Raw genomic sequence first — 26551 nt, 5'->3', positions numbered from 1 at the left:
AGATGACGTGCATTCATCCTATCGATGAACCTCTGTAAGATCCCTCAGTCTCCTCCATTCCAAGGAATAAAGTCCTAACCTGCCCAACCTCTCCTACAACTCAGGTCCTTGAGTCCTGGCTCTTTCTCACATGAAGCAGCTGGAACTGTACTCTTCAGAGTTCAGGAAAATGAGAATTTATGTAGTTGAAATGTACTAAATATTTACAGTGTTGGAGTACCCGCTGGTTGCAGTGATGGAACCCGGGGTCACAGTCTCACAATAAGAGGATGGCCAGCCAGCATGGAGATGGGAAGAAATTCCTTCACCACAGGGTGGTGAATGTTTGCAATTCCCTATCCAAAAGAGGCACAGTTACTGAGGATATTCAAAAAAAGATCTAACGATCTTCATATAATAAGGGAATTAGGAGATATAGGATTATTTCAGGAATGTTGTATTGAATTTATGATCATTATGAGTCTGAGTGAGCAAGGGGGGGTGAGAAATTTATTTTTCTTATGTAACCCTCTCAGCGGGCTCTTATGCAAATGTTCCTCTTTAGCCGGCTCAGTGAACAGCCTTGAGACTCCATAATGAGGCCACCTTTCATAAACTATATATGTCTAGGGTTGATATGATTTGGGGTTCAACCAAACAGGAACAAAGTAATGTTCTGATTTTTAAAAACCTCGATTTGAGTGAATGCTGTGTAAATACTGTTCATACACAATTGTTGGTTGGCAAGAAATAACAGATCATATACTGCATAAAATTATAGAGAAAGTATATTTAAAAATTCAGCTTTGTTGAACAGTTAGTAGAAAAAAGAAAAGAGAGAAAAAAATAAAAGGGCCCATTACAGTTAACGCAATCCAAATGTGCACATAAAGTTGGAGATCATCTTGAAGTTGTGTGTTTTACTCACATGCTGGACCCACAGTCTGTGTGAAAGCACACACCACCTTCGGAACGTCGCTCAAAATCCATCTCGAATAAACAGGCGCTCTCTCGGGAGTATTGGCCCTTCCTCCTTGGAGCCATTTACCAACACAAAGCACTTTATACAAGGGGGATGCCCCTTCCCACTGGCATCGTCAGCCATCTCCTTCCTGTCCTCTCCGCATAAGGAACCTCAAACTACAATGTCCGTCACAAATCTCACTCCGCCCAGCTCTCTCTAGAACCTTCTCCCAATTCTACCATCCTGATTGGCTGACATAGCATTCCTAAGCTGAACATCCTAGCCCCTTATTTTTTAGCTGAAACCAGGACAGTCTACCAGAGGAACAGGCTGCTTTTATAGAATTGCTACAATGAAATATCTACAGCATCGCCATAGAACTCTTACACATGTTCTACTATATGTGTTATTAGTCAAAAATAAGTGAGCACCATTCTCACACCCTGTGACTGGATCAGAACCAGAAGTAGGCTTATTATCACTGACACATGTCCTGAAATTTGCTGTTTTGTGGCAGTAGTAAAGTGCAAGACATTATAAATCACAGTTAGAAATACAGATAAAAAGTAGTACAAAAAAAAGAGCAAAAATAGTGAGGTAGTGTATATGGGTTCCTGGACCATTCAGATGTCTGATGGCAGAAGGGAAAAAGCTGTTGCTAAAATGTTGACTGTGTGTCTTCAGGCTCCTGTACCTCGTCCCTGATGGTAGAAATGAGAATAGGGCATGTCCTAGATGGTGGCAACCCTTACCAATGGATGCCATATTTTGAAGGCATCACTCATTGAAGATAACCTTGATATTGGGAAGGGCAGGAGTTAGGAATTGGGAACAGGAGAACATTGGGAATAGTAGGACAGGAAAGAAACTAACCTGGAGTTGTTTTCAAGATCCTGAGAGATGTCATCCACAAGCTCACTAGCAGAACACTCATTGGACATGGCCTTGTAGAGCTTGCAGGCCACTAGGGCTTTGGCCAGAGCCTCCTCACCCTGCTGCCAGAAGAAGAGAGCCATACGCTGCCTTTTCATCAGCACTGCCCACACCAGCAGCTCGTGGTAGGGGAAGGCAAACCGGCCAATGGCAGGGTCATCCTCATCGATCTCAATCTCCTCCTCCTTCTTCTTCTTTTTCTTCTTCCGCTTAGATTTTGAGGGTGGTTCATCATCCTAGGACAGGAGGACAGGACAAGTTCAAGTTTATTGTCATTCAACCATACACATGTAAACCGTCAAATGTTCCTCTGGATCAAGGTGCATAAGACTACACATATAACTCACACACAACACATAATATTACCGTAAACAAATCAACAAATAATAAGCTGCATTTGTGGCACGTTTAAAAGCAAACAGTATAACACCACTGCTGCTTCATACATGGTGAGATCTGGGTGGTGGCAGGAGCTCATTCGGCTCACAGCCTGGGGGAAAGAGGCTGCTTCCTATCCTAACAGACCTTGTCCTGATACTGCGCTACCTCCTGCCCGATGGTAGGGGGTCAGAGAGATTGTTGGATGGATGGGAGTGGTCACTGACAACGTTAAGGGCCCTGCATACCCAGCGCTCCTGATAATTACCTCAGATGGGTGGAAGAGAGACTCCGATGATCCCCTCAGCAGTCCTCACAATTCTTCGTTGGGACTTGTGGTTAGATGTCTTGCATTTCCCATACTAGACGGTGACGCAGCTGGTCAGGGCACTCTCAGTGGTGCTCCTGGAAAATTGGTTAGAATGGAAGGGGGAGAGAGACGGCGTCGTCTCACTCGCCTTAGGAAGTGAAGGCAGTACTGTGCTTTCTTGATCAAAGTGGCGGTGTTGAGGATCTAGGTGAGATCCTCTGTTAACTGCACTCCCAAAAACTTGGTGCTCTGAACTCTCTCCACAGAGCAGCCTTTTACGCGCAGTGGGGAGAGGTCATCGTACACCTTTCGTAATGCACTTCATCTTTTTAGTCTTGTCCGTGTCGAGACTCCAGTTGTTGTGCTCGCACCATTCCACCAGCTGCCCTAACTTCTGTCAGTCAAGAAGATCAGGATCCAGTTACAGAGAGAGGTCTTGGGCATTCTGCTAAATTCCAGTGAGTACAGGCACAAAGTTGTCAAACCTTCCTCATATGTTGTCCTCTTCATTCCCAGAATCATCCTCATGAACCACCTCAGCACTCTCTCCAATAACAACACATCCTTTCTGTGATATGGGGTCCAAAACTGTTGACAATACTCCCAAGTGCAGCCTGACTGTGCCTTAACATTATCTCCTTGCTTTTATATTCTACTCCCCTTGAAATAAATGCCAACATTGCATTTGTCTTCTTTACCACAGACTCAATCTATAAATTAACCTTCTGGGAGTCTTGTACAAGGACTCCAAAGTCCCTCTGCCCCTCTGATGTTTGAACCTTCTCTCCATTTAGATAATAGTCTGAACTATTGTTCCTTTTACCAAAATGCATTATCATACATTTCCCAACACAGTATTCCATCTACCACCTCTTTGCCCATTCTTCCAATTTGTCTGAGTCCTGCTGCAATTGCATTGCTTCCTCAGCACTACCTACCCCTCCACTTATCTGCAAACTTTGCCACAAAGCCATCAATTCCATTATCCAAATCATTGACAATGTGAAAAGTAGCAGTCCCAGTACTGACCTCTGAGGAACACCACTAGTCACCCACAGCCAACCAGAAAAGGCTTCTTTTATTCCCAGTCATTGCCTCCTGCCTGTCAGCCACTCCTCTATCCATGCCAGTATCTTTCCTGTAACACCACAGGATCTTATCTTGTTAAGCAGTCTCTTGTGTGTTACCTTATCAAATGCCTTCTGAAAATCCATGTAAATGACATCCACCGCCTCTCCTTTGTCCACGCTGCTTGTTACTTCCTTGAAGAACTCTAAAAGATTTGTCAGGCAAGACTTCCCTTTACCGAAACCATGCTGACTTAGACTTATTTTATCATGAGTATCGATACACCTTTGCCAGAAAACAATTCATTCCAAACCACACTTGCCAGATCATTTCTGGTACTATCAAAATTTGCCCTTCTCCACTTTAGAATCTTAACCCAAGGACCAGACCTATCCACAATTACTTGAAACTAATGGCATTATGATCACAAACTCCTGTCACCTGCCTTGTCAAATTTGCAAATAGTAGATCACATCTACTGATTAAGGAAACTTCCCTGAACACATTTGACTAACTCATCCCTTTCCAGCCCTTTTACTATGGGAGCTCCAGTCAATATGTGGAAATTTAAAATCACCTGCTATCACAGATATTATGTTTCTTGCATCAGTCTGCAATTCCACCACAAATTTGCTCCTCTAAATCCCACTGACTGTTGGGTGGTCTATAATATAATGCCATTAATGTGGCCATACCTTTCTTATTCCTCAGATCTACCCATAAAGGCTCCAGTGTGTCCTGACTGAGTACTGCTGTGACATTTTCCCTTACTAGTAATACACACCATCCCGTTAATCCCTCTCAATTTATCGCACCTAAAACAATGGCATCCTGAAACATTGAGCTGCCAGTCTTCCTCCTGCAACCGAGTCTCACTGATAGCTTCAATGTCATAATTCCGCATGCTGATTCATGAACTAAACTCATCCGTCTTTCCAATGATACTCCTTGCATTGAAATATACGCAGCTCAGAACATTAGTCCCACCACACTCAGCCTTTCAATTCCTGACTTTGTATGTAGGCTTAGCAACATCTTTCTTCACCACCACTCCACCATCTGTCCAGCATGCAGGTTCCAATCTCTGCAGCTGCTTTTCATTGAAAATTAGTCTCCAGGCCCATTTATTTTTTTCTCTCTGAAATTAAATAAAAGTCCTGCTGGTGAAAAGACCAAATCAGAATGGCTGAGGATTGATATTGTATGCTAGTATTGTAAGTTCAGAGAGCAGTGCTGAGCATTGCGGGGCTAGTGGTGTTCCCCAATCAGACTGCTGATATCAACATGTTCACTGAACAACACACACACAAACACACACACACACAAACACCACTCACACACACAAACACCAGACACTCACACACACACAAACACAAGAGACTCACACCAACACCAGATGCTCACACACACAAACACACACATACACACACACACACACAAACACCACTCGCACACACACAAACACACACACACACACACCAGAGACTCTCTGTCTCACACACACACACACACACACACGCACGACACACCTAATTCTGGAGGAACTCAGCAGGTCAGGCAGCATCTATGGAGAGGAAGGGGCAGAAGGCAGAATGAGAAGGTGAGGGGAGGGAGGGGGGAAGGAGTGTAAGTTGGCAGGTGATAGGTGGAAGAAGTAAAGGCTTGAAGAAGAAGGAATCCAACAGGAGAGGAGAGTAGACTATGGAAGAAAAGGAAGGAGGAAGGGGACTAGAGGGAGGTGATGGGCAGTTGTGAAGGTGAGGATTAATTAACATATTTACCAGAAACAATGAGAATCTGAAAGAATATCACTGCAGTACTCAGTAACTTTTTGATCTCTGTCTAGGACACTGATATCAGGACGGTGAAGAGGGTAAATCCTCTCAAAGTGACAGGTCCCGATGGAATACCTGGTAAGGCTCTGAAAACCTGTGCCAATCAACTACTGGGTGTGTTCAAAGACAGTTTCAATCTCTCATTGCTACAGTCAGAAGGACAACAGTTATACCAGTGCCCAGGAACAGCAGTGTGAACTGCCTTAATAACATATTGTTCTGTAGCACTCAGGGGATGAAGTGCTTTGAGATGTTGGTTATGATTAGAATCAGCTCCTGCCTCAGCAGGGACCTGGACTCTCTGCAATTTGCTGATCGCCACAATAGGTCTATGGTGGATGTAACCTCATTTGCTCTCCACACGACCTTGAATCACATGAACAACACAAATACCCATGTCACAATGCTGTTTCTTGACTACAGCCCAGCGGTTCGCACCAGCATGCTTACAGTTCTGATAGAAAATCTCCAGAAGCTAGATCTCTAATAAGACCAAATAACTGATTGTTGACTTCAGAAAGGGTAAGATGAGGGAACACACACCAGTCCTCATCGAGGGATCAGAGGTGGAAAGAGTGGGCAATTTCAAGTTGCTGAGGAATGAGAGTTCTCTGACGATCTAACCTGGGCCAACATATTAATGCAGGTACAAGGAAGGCACAGCAACAGCATTAGGAGTTTCAGGAGATTTTGTAAGTTGCAAATTTCCACAGATGTACTACAGAGAGCGTTCTAACTGGCTGCATCACCCTGGGGTATGTGGGGTGGGGTGGGGGGGTCTACTGTACAGAATCAAACTAAGCTGCAGAGAGTTGTAAACTTAGTCAACTCCATCATTAGAACATTAGAAAGTATTTGAAAAGAACAGGCCATTCGGCCCAACAAACATTGCCAAATTCCTGTTCACTATCAAGTTTAGATTTGAAAGTCTCTAAGGTACTAGTTTCAACTACACAACTAGGTAGTTTGTTCCATGTATCCATAACTCACTGTGTAAAGAAATGCTTCCTGATGTTAGCCTGAAACCTCCCTTTAATCTCCATCTATTTTCCCGTGTAATTGATGATGGATTAATTTTGAAGTAGCGGCTGACCTTAATGATTTAAATACTTCTGTCATGTCTCCTCTCATTCTACATCTATTCAGGCCAAAAAGATCTAATTCTTTCAGTCCCTCTTCATAGCTCACACTCCAGTGCCTTCACGTCCGTCACAAAATGCAATGACCAAAATTGTTCACAGTATTCAAGGTGTGGCCTCACAAACACATTGCAGCTTAAGGATAGCGTCTCTAGATTTGAACTCCACTGAGCGCATTAACTAGCCCAACATTCTGTTAGCCTTCCTAATCGCTTCCATGCATTGTCTAGATGTTGATAGTGATGAGTCTACTGGAATGCCTAAATCTTTCTCATGCAGTGCACTTTCTAATTTAGGAACCCCTCCTCCATTGTATATTTACACCTAATTTTCTACTTCCTATATGTAATACGTTACATTTACTTTCACCTGCTATTTATTTGTCAACATTTGGATTTTGTTTATTGTATTGATTCTGCTGCCTGCATGTTATCAGCCCATCACTCTTATTTTGTGTCATCCGCAAACTTTACTAGTTTATTTGTTACGTGTTTATCCAAATCATTAATGTAAACTGAAAACAGCAGTGGCCCTAAAACTGATCCCCACAGAACCCCACCTTTAACATCTTCCTGGTGTGAAAACTCACTGTTTTCTGTTTTTGAGCCAATTCTGCACCCAATTGCACATCTTAATTTGAATATTAACCTCTTATGGGGTACCTTGTCAAAAGCCTCCTGAAAGTCCAAGTAAATGTAATCAACCGTTCTGTTGTTATCATAAATTTTAGTTGCCTCTTCATAGAACTCCAGCATATTAGTAAAACCTGATTTCTTCATCTGAACCCATGCTGGCTTTTTGCGAACATGCCTGTTCTTAACAACTGCTTTTCCATCTCATTCTTTATTACTGTTTCCATTATTTTGCCGCAATACACATTAAGCTTACTGGTTTATAGTTACCAGAGTCAGTGCAGTCACCCTTCTTACACACCGGGACAACGTCACCCCATTTCCAGTCATAGAAACATAGAACAGAAAACCTACAGCACAATACAGGCCCTTCGGCCCACAAAGCTGTGTGGAACATGTCCTTACCTTAGAAATTAACAAGGGTTACCCTTAGCCCTCTATTTTTCTAAGCTCCATGTACCTATCCAGGAGTCTCTTAAAAGACCCTTTCGTATCTGCCTCCACCACCGTTGCTGGCAGCCCATTCCACGCACTCTCCACCCTCTGAGTAAAAAACTTGCCCCTGACATCTCCTCTGTACCTATTTCTAAGCACATTAAAACTGTAAACATGAGGAATTCTGCAGATGCTGGAAATTCAAGCAACACACATCAAAGTTGCTGGTGAACGCAGCAGGCCAGGCAGCATCTCTACGAAGAGGTACGTCGATGTTTCTACGCTCTGCCTGCCAGAGAAAGCAGGATCTCCCAGTGGCCACACATTTTAATTCCACATCCCATTCCCATTCTGACATGTCTATCCACGGCCTCCTCTATTGTAAAGATGAAGCCACACTCGGGTTGGAGGAACCACACCTTATATTCCGTCTGGGTAGCCTCCAACCTGATGGCATGAACATTGACTTCTCTAACTTCCGCTAATGCCCCACCTCCTCCTCGTGCCCCATCTGTTATTTATTTATATACACACATTCTTTCTCTCACTCTCCTTTTTCTCCCTCTGTCCCTCTGACCATCCTCTGGGTTTTTGTCCCCCCCCTCCCCCTTTTCCTTCTCCCTGGGCCTCCTGTGCCATGATCCTCTCATATCCCTTTTGCCAATCACCTGTCCAGCTCTTGGCTCCATCCCTCCCCCTCCTGTCTTCTCCTATCATTTTGGATCTCCCCCTCCCCCTCCCACTTTCAAATCTCTTACTAACTCTTCCTTCAGTTAGTCCTGACGAAGGGTCTCGGCCTGAAACGTCGACTGCACCTCCTCCTACAGATGCAGCCTGGCCTGCTGCGTTCACCAGCAACTTTGATGTGTGTTGCGTGACATTAAAACTGTGCCCTCTTGCGCTAGCTATTTCAGCCCTAGGAAAAAGCCTCTGACTATCCACACGATCAATGCCTCTCATCATCTTATACACCTCTATCAGGTCACCTCTCATCTTCCGTCGCTCCAAGGAGAAAAGGCAGAGTTCACTCAACCTATGCTCATAAGGCTTACTCCCCAATCCAGGAAACATCCTTGTAAACCTCCTCTGCATCCTTTCTATAGTTTCCACATCCTTCCTCTTGTGAAGCAACCAGAACTGAGCACAGTACTCCAAGTGGGGTCTGACCAGGGTCCTATAGAGATGCAACATTACCTCTCGGCTCTTAAACTCAATCCCACAATTGATGAAGGCCAATGCACCGTATGCCTTCTTAACCACACAGTCAACCTGCACAGCAGCTTTGAGTGTCCTATGGACTCAGACCTCTGATCCTCCACAGTGATTTCACCAGTCTTCACTGACTTTGGAAAAATACATGTTAGGGATTTGTATATATAATCACAGACCTCTTTAAGTACCCTTGGGTATATGTTGTCTGGTCCTGGAGATTTATTAACATGGGCACTATCCTCTGTAGCATCTAGGACATCTTCAAGAAGCAATGCCTCAAAAAGGCATAGTCCATCATTAAGGACCCCCATCACCCAAGACATGCCCTCTTCTCATTGCTACCATCAAGAAGGAGATACAGAAGCCCGAAGGCACACACTCAATGATTCAGAAACAGTTTCTTCCCCTCTGCCGTCAGATTTCTGAATGAACATTAAACCTCTTTGCTCTTTTTATTTCCTATTTTTGCACTATTTTTAACTATTTAATATAAATATATACTTACTGTAATTCACAGTTTTATTTTTTGTCTCATGTAATGCATTGTACTACTGTCACAAAGTTAACAAATTCCATGACATATTTAAGTGATATTAAACCTGATTCTGAATACTCACCTCCATTCCCAGAAGTTTAAGAGCTTTTGGCTGCAGGAAGACAGAATAAAACAGATTGGAAGGTTAGAAAGCAGATTAGAAAACGGTATCTTTTACATTCAGGGTGGTGTGGATTATGGAGCCAATGAAATCTTCCAATGACTGCAATTCTGCTTGAAGCTGAAAGCAACAGATTCACACAACAGGATGCCCTGTCAACACTCACAGACTAGAACACATCCCACTGATTGGAACAAGCAGATATAACCCCAATGTTTCATAAGGGACTGAGTGAGATAATGAAAACCAAGACGAATTAGGTTAACATTAGCAGCAAAACTGATTAAAAACAGAATATAGATTTAAGAAAACTAAGTTTTTTGAGGTTATAACTAGCAGATTAGATGAGGGAGAACCAGCTGGTGTGCTGTAGTGAATCACTGTAAGTTAATTGGACAGGTATAACAAGTGATTTGGAAGGTTAATAATTCATTGTCACTGTAAGATGATTTGAGACACAAGAATACAGATATTATATTGCAATTACTGGTGAGACCACGTCTCGAATATTGTGAAGATGTTTAGCCTCCTGAGTACAGATATTGTATTTCTAATTACTGCTGAGACCACATCTATTTTTATGGCAGTTTGACAAGTTGGTCACTGGGATGTTTAATTTCAAGAGGCCACACTCTCAAGATAAGAGGATGATCATTCACTTGGAATATTGTGTTCATTTCTAGTTGCCTCATTGTAGGATGGATGTGGATGCTTTAGAGAGAGTGCAGAGGAGATTTACCAGAATGCTGTCTGGATTAGAGAGAACATTTTATGTGGATAGGTTTAACAGGCTAGGGCTTTTCTCTTTGGAGAAAAGGAAGATATAGGGGATTTGATAGAGATGTACAAGATGAAAAGATGCATAAATTCAGTGGAGAGTCAGAAAATGGCTAATACAAAGAGCATAATTTTAAAGTGATTGGAGGTATGGGGGATGTTAGAGGTTGGTTTTTATACTAAGAGTGGTAGATGTGTGGAACACCCTGCTAGGGGTGGTGGTAGAGGTATATAAATTAGGAACATTTAGTGACTCTTAGGTAGGCACATAGGTGAGAAAAAATGGAGGGCTATGTGGGAGGGAAGGGTTAGATTGATCTTAGAGTAGGTTAAAGGTTGACACTACATCATGTGCTGTAGTTCTATGTGAAGTGTTATATCCACCTTGAACTTGACAAATTCTTGGAATTCAAAGTTAGAAAGTGTTTTAGAAACGGGGATGGTGCCGGAGGATTGGCGTATTGCTCATGTGGTTCCATTGTTTAAAAAGGGTTCTAAGAGTAAACCTAGCAATTATCAGCCTGTGAGTTTGACATCAGTAGTGGGTAAGTTGATGGAAAGTATTCTTAGAGATGGTATATATAATTATCTGGATAGACAGGGTCTGATTAGGAACAGTCAACATGGATTTGTGCATGGAAGGTCATGTCTGACAAATCTTATTGAATTTTTTGATGAGGTTACTAGGAAAGTTGACGAGGGTAAAGCGGTGGATGTTGTCTATATGGACTTCAGTATGGCCTTTGACAAGGTTCCACATGGAAGGTTAGTTAGGAAGGTTCAATCGTTAGGCATTAATATCGAAGTAGTAAAATGGATTCAGCAGTGGGAGACTCGATGGGAGACACCAGAGAGTAGTGGTGGATAACTGTGTGTCAGATTGGAGGATGGTGTGTAGCGGTGTGCCTCAGGGATCTGTACTGGGTCCAATGTTGTTTGTCATATATATTAATGATCTGGATGATGGGGTGGTAAATTGGATTAGTAAGTATGCAGATGATACTAAGATAGGTGGCGTTGTGGATAACGAAGTAGGTTTTCAAAGCTTGCAAAGAGATTTAGGCCAGTTAGAAGAGTGGGCTGAAAGATGGCAGATGGAGTTTATTGCTGAAAAATGTGAGGTGCTACAGTTTGGTAGGAATAATCAAAATAGGACATACATGGTAAATGGTAGGGCATTGAAGAATGCAGTAGAACAGAGGGATCCAGGAATAATGGTGCATCGTTCCCAGAAGGTGGAATCTCATGTGGATAGGGTGGTGAAGAAAGCTTTTGGTATGCTGGCCTTTATTAATCAGAGCATTGAGTAGAGGAGTTGGGATGTAATGTTGAAATTGTGTAAGGCCAAGTTTGGAGTATTGTGTACAGTTCTGGTCACTGAATCGTAGGAAAGATGTCGATAAAATTGAGAGAGTACAGAGAAGATTTACTCGAATGTTACCTGGGTTTCAGCACCTGAGTTACAGAGAAAGGTTGAACAAGTTAGGTCTTTATTCTTTGGAGCGTAGAAGGTTGAGGGGGGACTTGATAGAGGTGTTTAAAATTATGAGGGGGATTGACAGAGTTGATGTGGATAGCCTTTTTCCATTGAGAATGGGGGAGATTCAGACAAGAGGACATGAGTTGAGAATTAAAGGGCAAAAGTTTAGGGATAACATGAGGGGGAGCTTCTTTACTCAAGAGAGTGGTAGCTGTGTGGAACAAGCTTCCACCAGAAGTGGTTGAGGCAGGTTTGATGTTGTCGTTTAAAGTTAAATTGGATAGATATATGGACAGGAAAGGAATGGAGGGTTCTGGGCTGAGTGCAGGTCAGTGGGACTAGGTGAGAGTAAGAGTTCGGCACGGACTAGAAGGGCCGAGATGGCCTGCTTCCGTGCTGTAATTGTTATATGGTTATTTACGGTTATATGGTTTTGGTGGTCAACCACCAAGTATATTCATAACAAAGATCAAGACATTGTTGGATGTTAAAGGAATTAGAGGAAAATTCAGTTTGGATGGGAGAAAGTAAGATTATCTGTGATCTTATTGAGTGTAAAGCAGATGTGAGAGGACAAATATGTATCTGCATCTGTTTACGTCCTTGTCTTAGTGCCAGGGGAACTGAGCCCAGCGGACTCCAGTCACGTAACACAAGTTTACTCCATGATGGTGCAAACAGGATCTTTCCAATTCATCTGCCAGTCACAGATGGAGAGTAGTCTGGCTGAGATTCTTCAAGGGAGAGGAAGACAGTCAGAGATTTGGGATCAGAGCTTGGGGATGGCTACAGCTCTCCCACTCGGATATTTCTGCAGGTTTGAAATTAGACGTAGGGTGGGGATGCTGGAAGGTACACTGGGTATCATTACTGCACATGAAAACACTCAGCAACTGAGGGAGAGCATCAGTCACCATCCCAGTGATTAGCTGGGCCCAGAGTGCAGTCAGCATCCCCACTACCCCACTACTGGAGAGTGTGAGGGGATATCACAGGGTATATCCTTGAGATCACTCACTCTAACCACTGAGGGATACTTCATATGTGATGCAAATCTTGGAGTTTAAAAGAAATGGTTAGAAAGTTTACAAATCATTCTACAATTAGAGATAAATTTTATTCAGTTAGGCTGATATTTACCCGCTTTGGCCCAAATAAGTTATTGTAAAGTGTTCTGAACGATTTGCGAGTGTACGCACAGCGGTACGCTCCTCCCATCAGGTACTCAATGACCAGCCCAATGTCAATCAAATTGATGTGGTAATCTGGGGGTAGGTTCCCCTGCAACAAACAATAAGCACATGTGTAAAATGTGGCTTACTCCAAACACCATCATTCCTACAGTTCTGACCACAAAGCTCCAAAACCTCAGCCTCTGTATCTCCCTCTACAACTGGATCCTTGACTTCCTCACCGGGAGACCACAGTCTGTGCAGATCAGAAATAACATTTCCACCTCACTAGCAATCAACACAGGTGCCCCTCAGTGATATGTGCTTAGCCCACTGCTCTGCTCGCTCTACTCCCTTGACTATTTGGCTAGGCACAGCTCAAATGCCACCTATAAATTTGCTGATGACACAACTATTGTTGGCAGAATTTCAGATGGTGGTGAGAAGGCGTACAGGAGTGAGATAGATCAGCTGGTTAAGTGGTGTCACAGCAACAATCTTGCACTCAATGTCAGTAAGACCAAAGAACTGATTGTGGACTTGAGAAAGTTCAGAGGGAACACACACTAGCCCTCGTAGAGGGATCAGAACTGGAAAGTGTGAGCAATTTCAAGTTCCTGGATGTCAACATCCCTGAGGATCTATCCTGGGCCCAAGCTATCGATGTAGTTACAAAGAAGGCACAGCAGCAGCTATATTTCGTTAGGAGTTTGAGGAGATTTGGCTTGTCACCAAAGACACTTGCAAATTTCTAAGTTGTACTGTGGAGAACATTCTAACTGGCTGCATCACCCCCTGGTATTGGGGGGGGGGCTGGGGGGGACTGCACAGGATTGAAATAAGCTGCAGAAAGTTGTAAACTCAGTCATCTCCATCATGCACAGTGACCAGGACATCTTTTCAGGAAGGGGTGCCTCAAAAAGGCGGCATCCATCATTAAGGACCCCCATCACGCAAGGCATGCCCTCTTCTCATGGCTACCATCAGGGAGGAGGTATAGGAGCCTGAAGGCATACACTCACCAATTCAGGAACAGCTTCTTCTCTTCTGCCATCAAATTTCTGAATGGACATTAAATCCATGAACACTACCTCACCACTTTTTTTCTCTCTCTTTGTTCTTCTTATTTAATTTACCTTGTATGTTCTACCCTGGTTTGTCCTTCCAAAGTGCAATACCTCACACTTGTCTGTATTAAAACTCGATCTGCGATTTTTCAGCCCATTTTTCCAGCTGGTCCAAATCCCTCTGCAAGCTTTGAAATCCTTCCTCACTGTCCACTACATCTCCAATCTTTGTATCATCAGCAAATTTGTTGATCCAACTTACCACATTATCATCCAGATCATTGATATAGATGACAAATAACAATGGACCCAGCACTGATCCCTGTGGCACACCACTAGTCACAGGCCTCCACTCGGAGAAGCAATCCTCTACTACCACTCTCTGGCTTTTTCCATTGAGCCAATGTCTAACCCAATTTACTACCTCTCCATGTATACCTAGCGACTGAATCTTCCTAATGAACCTCCCATGCAGGACCTTGTCAAAGGCCTTACTGAAGTCCATGTAGACAACATCCACTGTCTTCCCGTCATCCACTTTCCTGGTAACCTCTTCGAAAAACTCTAATAGATTTGTTAAACATGACCTACCGTGCACAAAGCCATGTTGACTCTCCCTAATAAGTCCCTGTCTATCCAAATACTTGTAGATTCTATCTCTTAGTACTCCTTCCAATAATTTACCTACTACCGACGTCAAATTTACTGGCCTATAATTTCCCGGATTACTTTTAGAGCCTTTGTTAAACAACGGAACAACATGAGCTATCCTCCGGCACCTCACCCGTAGATACCGACATTTTAAATATATCTGCCAGGGCCCCTGCAATTTCAACACTAGTCTCCTTCAAGGTCTGAGGGAATACTCTGTCAGGTCCTAGGGATTTATCTACTCTGATTTGCCTCAAGATAGCAAGCACTTCCTCCTCTTCAATCTGTATAGGTTCCATGACCTCACTACTTGTTTGCCTTATTTCCAGTTTCCTTAGTAAAAACAGATGCAAAAAGACCATTTAAGATTTCCCCCATTTCTTTTGGTTCCATACATAGCCGACCACTCTGATCTTCAAGAGGACCAATTTTATCCCTTACTATCCTTTTGCTCTTAATATACCTGTAGAAGCTCTTTGGATTATCCTTCACCTTGACTGCCAAAGCAACCTCATGTCTTCTTTTAGCCCTCCTGATTTCTTTAAGTATTTTTTGCACTTTTTATACTCCTCAAGCACCTTATTTGCTCCGTTTCCTTTACATGTCATATATCTCTCTCTTCTTCTTTATCAGAGTTCCAATATCCCTTGAGAACCAAGATTCCTTATTCTTATTCACTTTGCCTTTAATCCTGACAGGAACATACAAACTTTGCACTCTCACAATTTCTCCTTTGAAGGCCTCCTACTTACCAATCACATCCTTGCCAGAGAACAACCTGTCCCAATCCACACTCTTCAGAACCTTTCTCATTTCATCAAATTTGGCCTTTATCCAGATTAGAACCTCAACCCGGGGACCAGAACTATCTTTATCCAAGATCAAGTTTAAACTATTGGTGTTATGATCACTGGAACCAAAGTGTTCCCCTACACAGACTTCCATCACCTGTCTTAACTTGTTTCCTAATAGGAGATCTAATATTGCATCCTCACTATTGATACCTCTATATATTGATTTAGAAAACTTTCCTGAACACATTTTACAAACTCTGACCCGTCTAGACCTTTAACAGTATGGGAATCCCAATCAATATGTGGAAAATTAAAATCCCCTATTATCACAACTTTATGTTTCCTGCAGTTATCTGCTATCTCTCTGCAGATTTGCTCCTCCAATTCTCGCTGACTATTGGGTGGTCTATAATACAACCCCATTAATGTGGTCATACCTTTCCTGTCTCTCAGCTCCACCCATATGGCCTCGGTAGTCAAGCCCTCTAATCTGTCCTGCCTGAGCACTGCGGTAACATTTTCCCTGACTAGCAATGCCACCCCCACCCCCCCACACTCTTCATTTCTCTGCCTCTATCACGTCTGAAACATTGGAACCCTGGAACAGACCCGATGCACACTGGGAGACCGGTTCACTGAACACCTACGCTCTGTCCGCCAGAGAAAGCAGGATCTCCCAGTGGCCCCACAATTTACTTCCACGTTCCATTCCCATTCTGATATGTCAATCCATGGCCTCCTCTACTGTCAAGATGAAGCCACACTCAGGTTGGAGGAACAACACCTTATAATCCGTCTGGGTAGCCTCCAACCTGATGGCATGAACATTGATTTCTCAAACTTCCACTAATGCCCCACCTCCCCTTCTTACCCCATCCCTTCCTTATTAATTAATTAATTAATCCCCTCCTTTTTTTTCTCTCTCTCTCTGTCCCTCTCACAATCACTCCTTTCCTGCTCTCCATCTTCCTCTGGGCTCCCCTCCCCCTTTCTTTCTCCCCAGGCCTCCTGTCCCATGATCTTCTCCCTTCTCCAGCTCTGTATCCCTTTTGCCAATCAACTTTCCAGCTCTTAGCTCCATCCCTCCCTCTCCTGTCTTCTCCTATCATTTCAGAGCTCTCCCTCCCCCCTCCCACTTTCAAATCTCTTACTATCTCTTCCTTCAGTTAGTCCTGATGAAGGGTCTCGGCCCGAAACGTTGACTGTACCTCTTCCTAGAGATGCTGCCTGGCCTGCTGCGTTCACCAGCATTTTGTGTGTGCTGCTTGAATTTCCAGCATCTGCAGATTTCCTCGTGTTTGCGGATCCAAAATGACATACTTGTTATTGAGGGCAACTCCCACAGGGGTACTCTGTACTGGCTACCTATTCCCCTTTCCTCTCCTGACAGTCACCCATCCACCTGCCTCTTGCAACCTGGGGTGACTACCTCCTTGTCGCTACTCAGTTTTTCTTACGAGCTGAAGGTCATTGAGTTGCAGCTCCAGTTCTTTAACACGTTCTCTGAGGAGCTGAGCTTGGTGCACTTTGTGCAGATATGGTTATCCAGGATGCTAGAGGTCCCAGAATTCCCACATCTCACACAAAGAAGAAAACACTGGTCACTGGAGTAATTCTTACTGCCCTAACTATACACTAACAAATGAAGAATGAGCAAGAAAAAGTTTACTAGATACTTATGTTGCCCACACCTGTTATTGCCCAAGCCTGTTGAGCCAAAGCCAAAAGTCTTCCCACTCTAACACTGTCCCGCTCCAACACCGTTCCACTCCTACAGTGGCTGATTGCTTGCCCCTGCCCTATTTTTATTTGACCTTGCTGATGAATCCTGAACTCCAATTGGATTCTCAAGGGCAATTAGGGATGGGCAATTAATACTGGCCTTGCCAGTGATGACCAAAAAAAAGGGAAATAAATAAATACATCCTGTTGATCCACCAGGGACCAGGGAATGAAACTCTGCCTGTTGCGGGTTCACACTAAGCAGATCTCCTCCCAGAGGCTACTCTCTTTTGCTTTTAAAAATTGAATTGATATCATGTCTTTACGCACAAACACATAAACAAGTCAAACGTTTTTGAGATTCCATGTTGTTTTATCTGAACTGCAATACAACTCTGCCTACTGCCCCACACACAGAGTCTTGGTTCACATGAAGGCACTGTGGGAGATAATCCCAGAGTCAATTGCTTACCTTTTTCACATCCCTGACCAGGTAATGCAGTGTATTGGGAGGCCCAAGTCTCTGGAATAAAACAGATAATCCTTAGCCACTCACTTCAATGTCCCTCTCCCTCTGCCCTCACCACCTCACTGTCCTCACCTCAGCCCCAGCAGGCGGCCCGAGCTCAACACAGGCACCACTAGTGATGGCTTAAATTCTCCCTCACAGTAATTCTCAGTGTGAGAGTTTCCTCAGCTTTTTTGGAAGAGCCAGGAGTTTTTTAGTGGTGTGAGAGAGAGGCAGAGAGGGGGGAGAGGGAGGGGGAGGGAGAGAGGGAGATAGTGAGAGAAGGGGGAGTGGTGAGTGTGAGAGAGGAGAGTGGAAGCAATTATGGGGAGGTCCAGAAGGGCAACGAAGGGGGCAAGAGTAAGTGTGAAGGCAGAGAGATGGGAACTGTAGGGAGGGGTTTAGAGAGGGGATCGAGGCAGAGGGGAGAGGGTGAGAGAGGAGATTGTGAGGAATAAAAAGGGGAGTGAGAAAAGGCAGATTTTTGAGTGAGGATTGATGAAGAATTAAAGTGACAAGAGTGTAATGGTGGATTGAGGAGAGACAGTGATGGGAGGGAGAGTGATGGTGGGTGAGTGAGATGGACGAAGTGAGACTACATGACTGAAGGGGGAGTTGAGCTGGTTTCCATACAGCTTGTTGTTATCACCTCACCCACTGTAGGAGTGGGACGGTGTTGGAGTGCTGCACTTACAGTGTTGTACAACTCTTCAAGGCGAGGGATAGTTAGGAAGTTGTGGATGTTCACCCCATTCTCGATCAGCAGCTTCACAAAGTCGACCCGGTCCAAGACCAATGCGTCAATCATGGCTTGTTCCAGTGAGTGCACCTGCAGGGCAGAGGAGCATTAGCAGCTGACCCGGGCACGCTTAGGCAGGTAACAGGAGGTCAGCTGACACGCACAGCCATCCTTACCCAGTTGAGCAGCTCCAGCTTCCGCGGGTCAGTTTCCTCCTTCACCTCTTCCTTCCCCTTCTTCTTCCCTTTGCCTTTCCCTTTGGTCATTCGCTGTTTTACAGACTTCCTTGATTGCCGAGCAGCGGATACAGAGCTACTGCCCACTGGCTAGAACAGAAAATCAACACAAAGAGCCAGTCTGTGGCATCTTCATCCAGATCCCGATGGTGATTCCAAACTCTTCCCCCTAATTCTCTGCACCTTTGCTCAGCAGTAACTCAGACACCAACTTCAGCAGCGACTGGGGAGGGGTAGTGACTGGGAGAGACAGCGACTGGAGAGGGGCTGCGACTGGGGAGGGGTAGTGACTGGGGAGGGGTAGTGACTGAGAGAGACAGCGACTGGGGAGGGGTAGTGTCTGGGGAGGGGTAGTGACTGGGAGAGACAGTGACTAGAGAGGGGCAGCGACTGGGGAGGGACAGTGACTGGGGAGGGGTAGTGACTGGGAGAGACAGTGACTAGAGAGGGGCAGCGACTGGGGAGGGACAGTGACTGGGGAGGGACAGTGACTGGGGGGCAGTGACTGGGGAGGGGCGGCGACTAGGGAAGGGCAATGACTGGGGAGGGGCAGTGACTGGGGAGGCGTAGTGACTGCGGAGGGGCTGCGACTGGGGAGGGGCAGCGACTGGGGAGGGGCAGTGACTGGAGAGGGACAGTGACTGGAGGGAGGGGTAGTGACTGTGGAGGGACAACAACTGGGGAGGGGTAGTGACTGGGGAGGGGTAGTGACTGGGGAGGGGCAGTGACTGGGGAGGGGCAGCGACTGGGGAGGGGTTGCGACTGGGGAGGGGCAGTGACTGGGGAGGGGGAGCGACTGGAGAGGGGTAGTGACTGGGGAGGGGTAGTGACTGCGGAGGGGCAGTGAGTGGGGAGGGGTAGTGACCGGGGAAGGACAGTGACTGGAGGGAGGGGTAGTGACTGGGGAGGGACAGTGACTGGAGGGAGGGGCAGCGACTGGGGAGGGGTAGTGACTGGGGAGGGGCACTGACTGGGGAGGGGGAGTGACTGGGGAGGGACAGTGACTGGAGGGAGGGGCAGTGACCGGAGGGAGGGGCAGCGACTGGGGAGGGGTAGTGACTGGAGGGAGGGGCAGCGACTGGGGAGGGGGAGTGACTGGAGGGAGGGGTAGTGACTGGGGGGGCAGCGACTGGGGAGGGGTAGTGACTGGTGGGAGGGGCAGCAACTGGGGAGGGACAGTGACTGGGGAGGGGCAGCGATTGGAGGGAGGGGTAGTGACTGTAGGGAGGAGCAGCGACTGGGGAGGGGGAGCGACTGGTGGAGGGACAGTGACTGGGGAGGGGCAGTGACTGGAGGGAGGGGCAGCGACTGGGGAGGGGTAGTGACTGGGGAGGGTCTGCGACTGGGGGGCAGTGACTGGGGAGGGACAGCGACTGGGGAGGGGCAGCGACTGGGGAGGGACAGTGACTGAGGAAGGAACAGTGACTGGGGAGGGGTAGTGACTGGAGGGAGGGGCAGTGACTGGAAGGAGGGGCAGTGACTGGAGGGAGGGGTAGTGACTGGAGGGAGGGGCAGCAACTGGAGGGAGGGGTCGTGACTGTAGGGAGGAACAGCGATGGGGGGATAGTGACTGGAGGGAGGGGCAGTGACTGTAGGGAGGAACAGCGATGGGGGGATAGTGACTGGAGGGAGGGGCAGTGACTGGAGGGAGGGGTAGTGACTGGAGGGAGGGGCAGCGACTGGAGGGAGGGGTCGTGACTGTAGGGAGGGACAGCGATGGGGGGATAGTGACTGGAGGGAGGGGCAGTGACTGGAGGGAGGGGCAGCGACTGGGGAGGGGGAGCGACTGGGGAGGGACAGTGACTGGGGAGGGGCAGTGACTGGGGAGGGGTAGTGACTGGGGATGGGCAGCGACTGGAAGGAAGGGCAGTGACTGGAGGGTAGGGGCAGTGACTGCGGGGGCAGTCGGAAGCACTGCATTGCTGGGGAGACAGTGTTAAACGGTGAAGAGGTGTCAGGGCTGGTATTGTGGAGATAACACAGTGGGGTGATACTTCCGAAGTAGGGGCAGGACTAGCCCTGAGACAGTTCTGTGGGATGGATGAATTGAGACAGAATGGGCGGAACAAGCAGGCAATTAGGATGGAAGAGGTTATGGAATCTTTCATGACCAGGACAGGAGAGTAATCAGGAAAGACTCTCTACGGAATGATATCACACACTGGAGACAGTTGAACTGGAAGATTATATTCAAGACTGGTCTCCATACACAAGGAAGGATGTACTTATGACAGAGTGCAGGTAACCTTCAACAGATTGATTCGAGGAACAGATGTTACAGGACAGGTTATACACACTCCCTCGAGTCTCAGAGAACGGGAATTCATCTGATCGAAATATATACAATTCCCAAAAGATGCAAGGATTAGTGTACAGAATTGCAATAGGCAAGCGTAGGAATTCATGGAATAGGGTTAGTGTAGGGAATCAGGGAATGGGGTTAGTGCAGGGAATTGGAATGTGATTAGTGTAGGGAGTCAGGGAACAGCATTGGTGTCGGGTACAGGAAATGGGTCAGTGTAGAAAATTGGAATGGGATTAGTGTAGGGAACCAGGGAATGGAGTTGGTGTAGGGAATCAGGGAATGGGGTTAGATAAGAGAATTGGAACAAGACAGTTGTAATGAATCAGGGTATGCAGGCAGTGTACAGAATAGGAATAGGGTTAGTGCAGGGAAATGGAATGGGATTAATGTCAGGAAACAGGGAATGGGGTTAGTGCAGGGAAATGGAATGAGATTAATGTCAGGAAACAGGGAATGGGGTTAGTGCAGGGAATTGGAATGGGATTAATGTCAGGAATCAGGGAATGCGGTTAGTCAGGGAATTGGAATGGTATTAATGTCGGGAATCAGGGATTGGGGTTACTGCAGGAAATTGGAATGTGGTTAGTGTAGGAAATCAGGGAACAAGGTTAGTGTAGGAAATTGGAATGGAATTAGTGTAGTGTTAGTGTGTGGAAACAGGGAGTGGGGTTAGTGCAGAAAATCAGAATGGGGTTAGTGTAGGGAATCAGGGAATTGGGTTGCAGCAGGGAATCAAGGAGTGGGGTTGCTGCAGGGAATGGGAAAAGGGTTAGTGTCGGGATTTGGCATGGGGTTAGTGAAGGTAATCAAGGAATAAGGTTAGAGTAGGGAATCATGGAATTGGGGTTAGAGAGCGAAACAAGGAATGAGGTTAGTGTAGGGAATTGGAATGGAATTAGTGTAGGGATCGAATTGGAGTTAGTGTAGGGAATCAGGATGGAATTAGTGTAGAGGATCTGAATGGAACTAGTGTAGGGATCAGAATGGAATTAGTGTAGGGATCGGAATAAAATTAGTGTAGGGAATCGGAATGCAATTGGTGTAGGAATCGGAATGGAACTGGTGTAGGAATCGGAATGCAATTGGTGTAGGAATCGGAATGGAACTGGTGTAGGAATCGGAATGGAATTGGTGTAGGGAATCCGAATGGAATTAGTGTAGGGAATCGGAATGGAATTAGTGTAGGGAATTGGAATGGAATTAGTGTCGGGAATCGGAAAAGAATTAGTGTAGGGAATCAGAATGGAATTAGTGTAGGGATCGGAATGGAATTAGTGTAGGGATCGGAATGGAAATAGTGTAGGGATTGAAATGGAATTATTGCAGGGAATTGGAATGGAATTAGTGTAGGGATTAGAATGGAATTAGTGTAGGGATCAGAATGGAAATAGTGTAGGGATCGGAATGCAACTAGTGTAGGGATCGGAATGGAAATAGTGTAGGGATCAGAATGGAATTAGTGTAGGGAATTGGAATGGAATTAGTTTAGGGAATCGGAAAGGAATTAGTGTAGGGAATCAGAATGGAATTAGTGTAGGGAATCGGAATGCAACTGGTGTAGGGATCGGAGTGGAACTGGTGTAGGGATTGGAATGGAATTGGTGTAAGGAATCGGAATGGAATTAGTGTAGGGAATCGGAATGGAATTAGTGTAGGGAATTGGAACAGAATTAGTGTAGGGAATTGGAAAAGAATTAGTGTAGGGAATCGGAATGGAATTAGTGTAGGAATCGGAATGGAATTAGTGTAGGGATCGGAATAGAAATAGTGAAGGGAATCAGAATGGAATTAGTGTAGGGATCGGAATGGAACTAGTGAAGGGAAGTGCCACTGATGATAAACATTATCCATGATCTTGTTGACAGGCAGAGCATCTGTTTATTACACCATGTCCTTATGGTATGGATTTCAGTGAAGACATTAACTGGGCCTTGCTTCCTCTGAAAGTTGCAGCTTGAGAAAATGTGAAAGGGTTTACCGGCCAGTATTTCCCAAAGACAAAGATGTGATTATGGGCAATGTCCACCCTGTTCCAGGCCATAGCCAGGCTCAGCTGGTCTGGGGCTGATGCATTTGTACCTGGAAGGAGAGAAACAAATGGTTAGTATTGAAAGATAATCCCTGGAAATCTGCGTGTAACTGAGAAACCCTCTTTGTATACCTGTCATTTGTCAAGAAGCTCACCTCACTGCAAACATTACAATGATTCCCACCCTTAATCTCACACACACACGCCCACTCTGACCTCACAATCATCCCCTCTCAGTCTTTGTCCGTAAACTTCACCCACCCTATCTCTCTAATCCACTGCAAATCCCTGGCCTTCCCATCAGACCCACATTCAGCCCCTGCTCCATGCTAACCCACGTGGTCTAACACACATAGAGAACAGACAGGACCATTTGGAAGCTGGTCTAACACACATGGAGAACAGGTGGGACCATTTGTGAACTGGTCTAACGCACATGGGGAACTGACAGGACCATTTGGAAGCTGGTCTAACACAAGTGGAAAACTGACAGGACCATTTGTGAACTGGTGTAATGCACATGGAGAGCTGACAGGAGCATTTGTGAGCTGGTCTAACACACATGGAGAGCAGATGGGACCATTTGTGAACTGGTCTAACGCACGTGGAGAACTGACAGGACCATTTGTGAGCTGGTCTAACACACATGGAGAACAGACAGGACCATTTGGAAGCTGGTCTAACACACATGGAGAACAGGTGGGACCATTTGTGAACTGGTCTAACGCACATGGGGAACTGACAGGACCATTTGGAAGCTGGTCTAACACAAGTGGAAAACTGACAGGACCATTTGTGAACTGGTGTAACGCACATGGAGAGCTGACAGGAGCATTTGTGAGCTGGTCTAACACACGTGGAGAGCAGATGGGACCATTTGTGAGCTGGTCTAACACATGTGGAGGACCGACGAGAGAACCGCTGGGAGCACTGAGAGACGTATTTACTTGTTTGTTTGTTTAATCAGTCCGCTAGCTTGTTAGTACAGCACCAGGTGGGTCCTTCCAGCCCTGCAAGCTACATTGCCTCAGCAACATCCAACAAATCTGGTCAACCCTAACCTAATCAATGACCAATTAACCTTACAATGACCAAGTAACCTACCCAGTATATCGTTTGGACTGTGGGAGGAAACTGGAGGACCTACAGAGAGCCCACAGGGAGGACGTACTGAAAGCGCCAGTGAACAATGCAAGCAACCTGCAGACAGCTCACAAAACTGTTTCTTTTACTTCACTTTCTTTCAAATATGAATCTACTACAAAGCTGTGTGTAACTGGAACCTGTAATTTACATTTTCAGTGTGTTTTTGGACTGACTGAGTGATTTTGTGCTTTGCTGACTCCAAGGGAGTTTGGTGAGGTTTGGAGCAGAGTGCGTAGCCTGGACACAGGGCGTGAGCCCACGATTGACTCCACTGCTTTTCTCCGATTGAGGCACCGAGCAAGGTTGTAGTTGACAAGGATAAGTGTGGAGGATGTGCGAGTGTTCGGCGCCATCTGCCTGCATTTAACTGATCTTCCTCCCCCTCTCACTAGCTGCTGTCAGAGGAGAGTGCAGGAGTCTTGGGATTCACATGGCAAGGGTTGGTAAGTGAGGCTGTGCGCTCATCTTGGGGGACTATGGGATTAATGATGCATGTGTTCCTGGATTCTGGGTATACTATTTTTTAGTTATTTTTCAGTGGTTTGATTTGGATGATTGATATGGTCTAGGGCACTGGCAAAGAATTCTTTGCCATGTGGCCTGCAGTGGGCTAGTGGCACGACGTTGAACTGAACTAAACTGAAGACTCCTGTATGACTACTTGACGTTTACGTATTGTCTGCTTGTGCAATTTGTTCTTTTCTTGTGTGTTGGGTGAACGATGGACAGGTTCCATGGTGTTGCTTCATTTCGCGGCTGCCTGCAGGAACTGTATACTGCTTACATAGTAAACGTACCTTCAACGTTTGAACTGAACTCCGTATTCGTGAACGCCCTGAGCTGTTAAAGTGTTGTACATTGTGCTAACCACTGCGCTGCCACAGCACCTTAATACAAAGAATAATACAAGTTTCTCAAAGTCTGGGAGCACTCACCTTTCAGTAACGCTGTTAAGATTGCAAGGTCGATGTCCTGCTGCCCCTCCGAACCCATTCGAAACACAGTGATCTGCAGTACAGACTGGAGTCATCACCAGGCAGAGACATTTGCTAAACAGAGGATTAATGGAATTCCAGGAAGTGGGCCACCAGGTCACCAGCATAGGAAAGGTAAGGTAAAAGCAACATCTTGTGGCTTTACCACAAACCAGATAATGGCTCTGGCCACCCCATTATAGAAAGGATGTTGAGAGAGTGCAGGATGCTGTCTGGATTACAGGACGTGCTATAATGAGAGGTTGTATTCTCTGGAATGGCAGAGGTTGAAGGATACTGTTAAGGTGAGGAGGGGGACTGCAAGGAGGAAGCTGCAGTGACAGACTCTGAGGCTCTCTAATGGGAAGGGTGGAAAAGAGGAATGCAGTGGTGAGAGGGGATTCCGTAATTAGAGCAGAAAGGAGATTCCGTGGATGTGGGAGAGATACCCAGATAGTATGTTGCCACCCAAGTGCCAGCGTCAGGGATGTCTTGGATCGAGTTGATGGGGGAGGGGGAGCACTGGAAGTCCTTGTGGATACTGAAAACAATGACATAGGTAGGAAAAGGGAGAATATGCTGAAGAGAGAATTTAGGAAGTTAGACAGAAAGCTGAAACGCAGGGTAGTCATCTCTGGATTACTGACTGAGGGTAAGAATAGGTTGAGTTGGTAAATGAATAAGTGCCTAAGGAATTGGTGCAGGGGGCATGGTTTTAGGTTTCTGGATCTTTGGGATCTCCTCTGGAGAAGCTACGACCTGTACAAAAGGGACAATTTACAGCTGAAACAAGAGGAACCAGTCTCCTTGCAGGCAGGTTTGCCAGAGCTGTTGGAGATCATTTAAACTAATCTGGCAGGGGGATGGGAAACAAAGCGATGGGGTGGGCAGAGGCAGTGTGTAGTGAGACTGAGAGCAAGAAAAGAAAAGCAGGAAGATTTTTCAAAGGCAGTCTTTGATAGGAGTACTGCGCAGACGCAGTAGAAGCTCTCCTGCACAAGTCCAGCGAAGACCTTAAAAATCCAGTCTTCATAAAAGAGGGGTATCGTCAAGCAGAGTAATCTTTGTGGGAGCAGTTGTTAACAGAGTGCTAAGGCTATGGCTCAACGGGCCTTTGGCAAGAACAGGTAGAGGCAAGGTAAGTAGGTAAGCTCATTCCTTATTTCTTTTTTTCTTATTTAACTCTTGAGAGAATAGGGGGCATGTCTACAGTGTCAATGTTCTGTTATGTGTGTCAGATGTGGCATTTCCAGGAGATTCCCAGCCTCCCTGATGACTACATGTGTCAGATGCATCAAGATGCAGCTCCTTAGAGACCGTGTTAGGGAACTGGACCTGCAGCTCAATGACCTTTGGCTTGTTAGGGAAAGTCAGGCGGGTGGGACCTGTACAAAAGGGATGGGTTACATT

General features: G+C 45.8%; 1 protein-coding gene across 1 annotated transcript in view; it reads right to left on the bottom strand.

Moving 5' to 3' along the window:
* LOC140212235 (transient receptor potential cation channel subfamily M member 1-like) overlaps positions 1-26551 on the bottom strand; it is a 333942-nt gene that overhangs the window by 63760 nt on the left and 243631 nt on the right. Inside the window, exons 9-16 of the mRNA XM_072282961.1 lie at positions 25103-25175; positions 22971-23071; positions 18628-18777; positions 18407-18541; positions 17677-17727; positions 12939-13079; positions 9503-9532; positions 1817-2112 (exon numbers count right to left, since the gene is read on the bottom strand). Coding sequence (XP_072139062.1) covers positions 1817-2112; positions 9503-9532; positions 12939-13079; positions 17677-17727; positions 18407-18541; positions 18628-18777; positions 22971-23071; positions 25103-25175 — 977 coding nt within the window. The remainder of the gene's footprint in view (positions 1-1816; positions 2113-9502; positions 9533-12938; positions 13080-17676; positions 17728-18406; positions 18542-18627; positions 18778-22970; positions 23072-25102; positions 25176-26551) is intronic.

This window comes from Mobula birostris, chromosome 18, assembly GCF_030028105.1.
Source record: "Mobula birostris isolate sMobBir1 chromosome 18, sMobBir1.hap1, whole genome shotgun sequence".
In the NCBI taxonomy this organism is placed as follows: domain Eukaryota; kingdom Metazoa; phylum Chordata; class Chondrichthyes; order Myliobatiformes; family Myliobatidae; genus Mobula; species Mobula birostris.
Note: the sequence above shows the minus strand (reverse complement) of the source record. Positions and strands in the feature narration are given on the sequence as shown.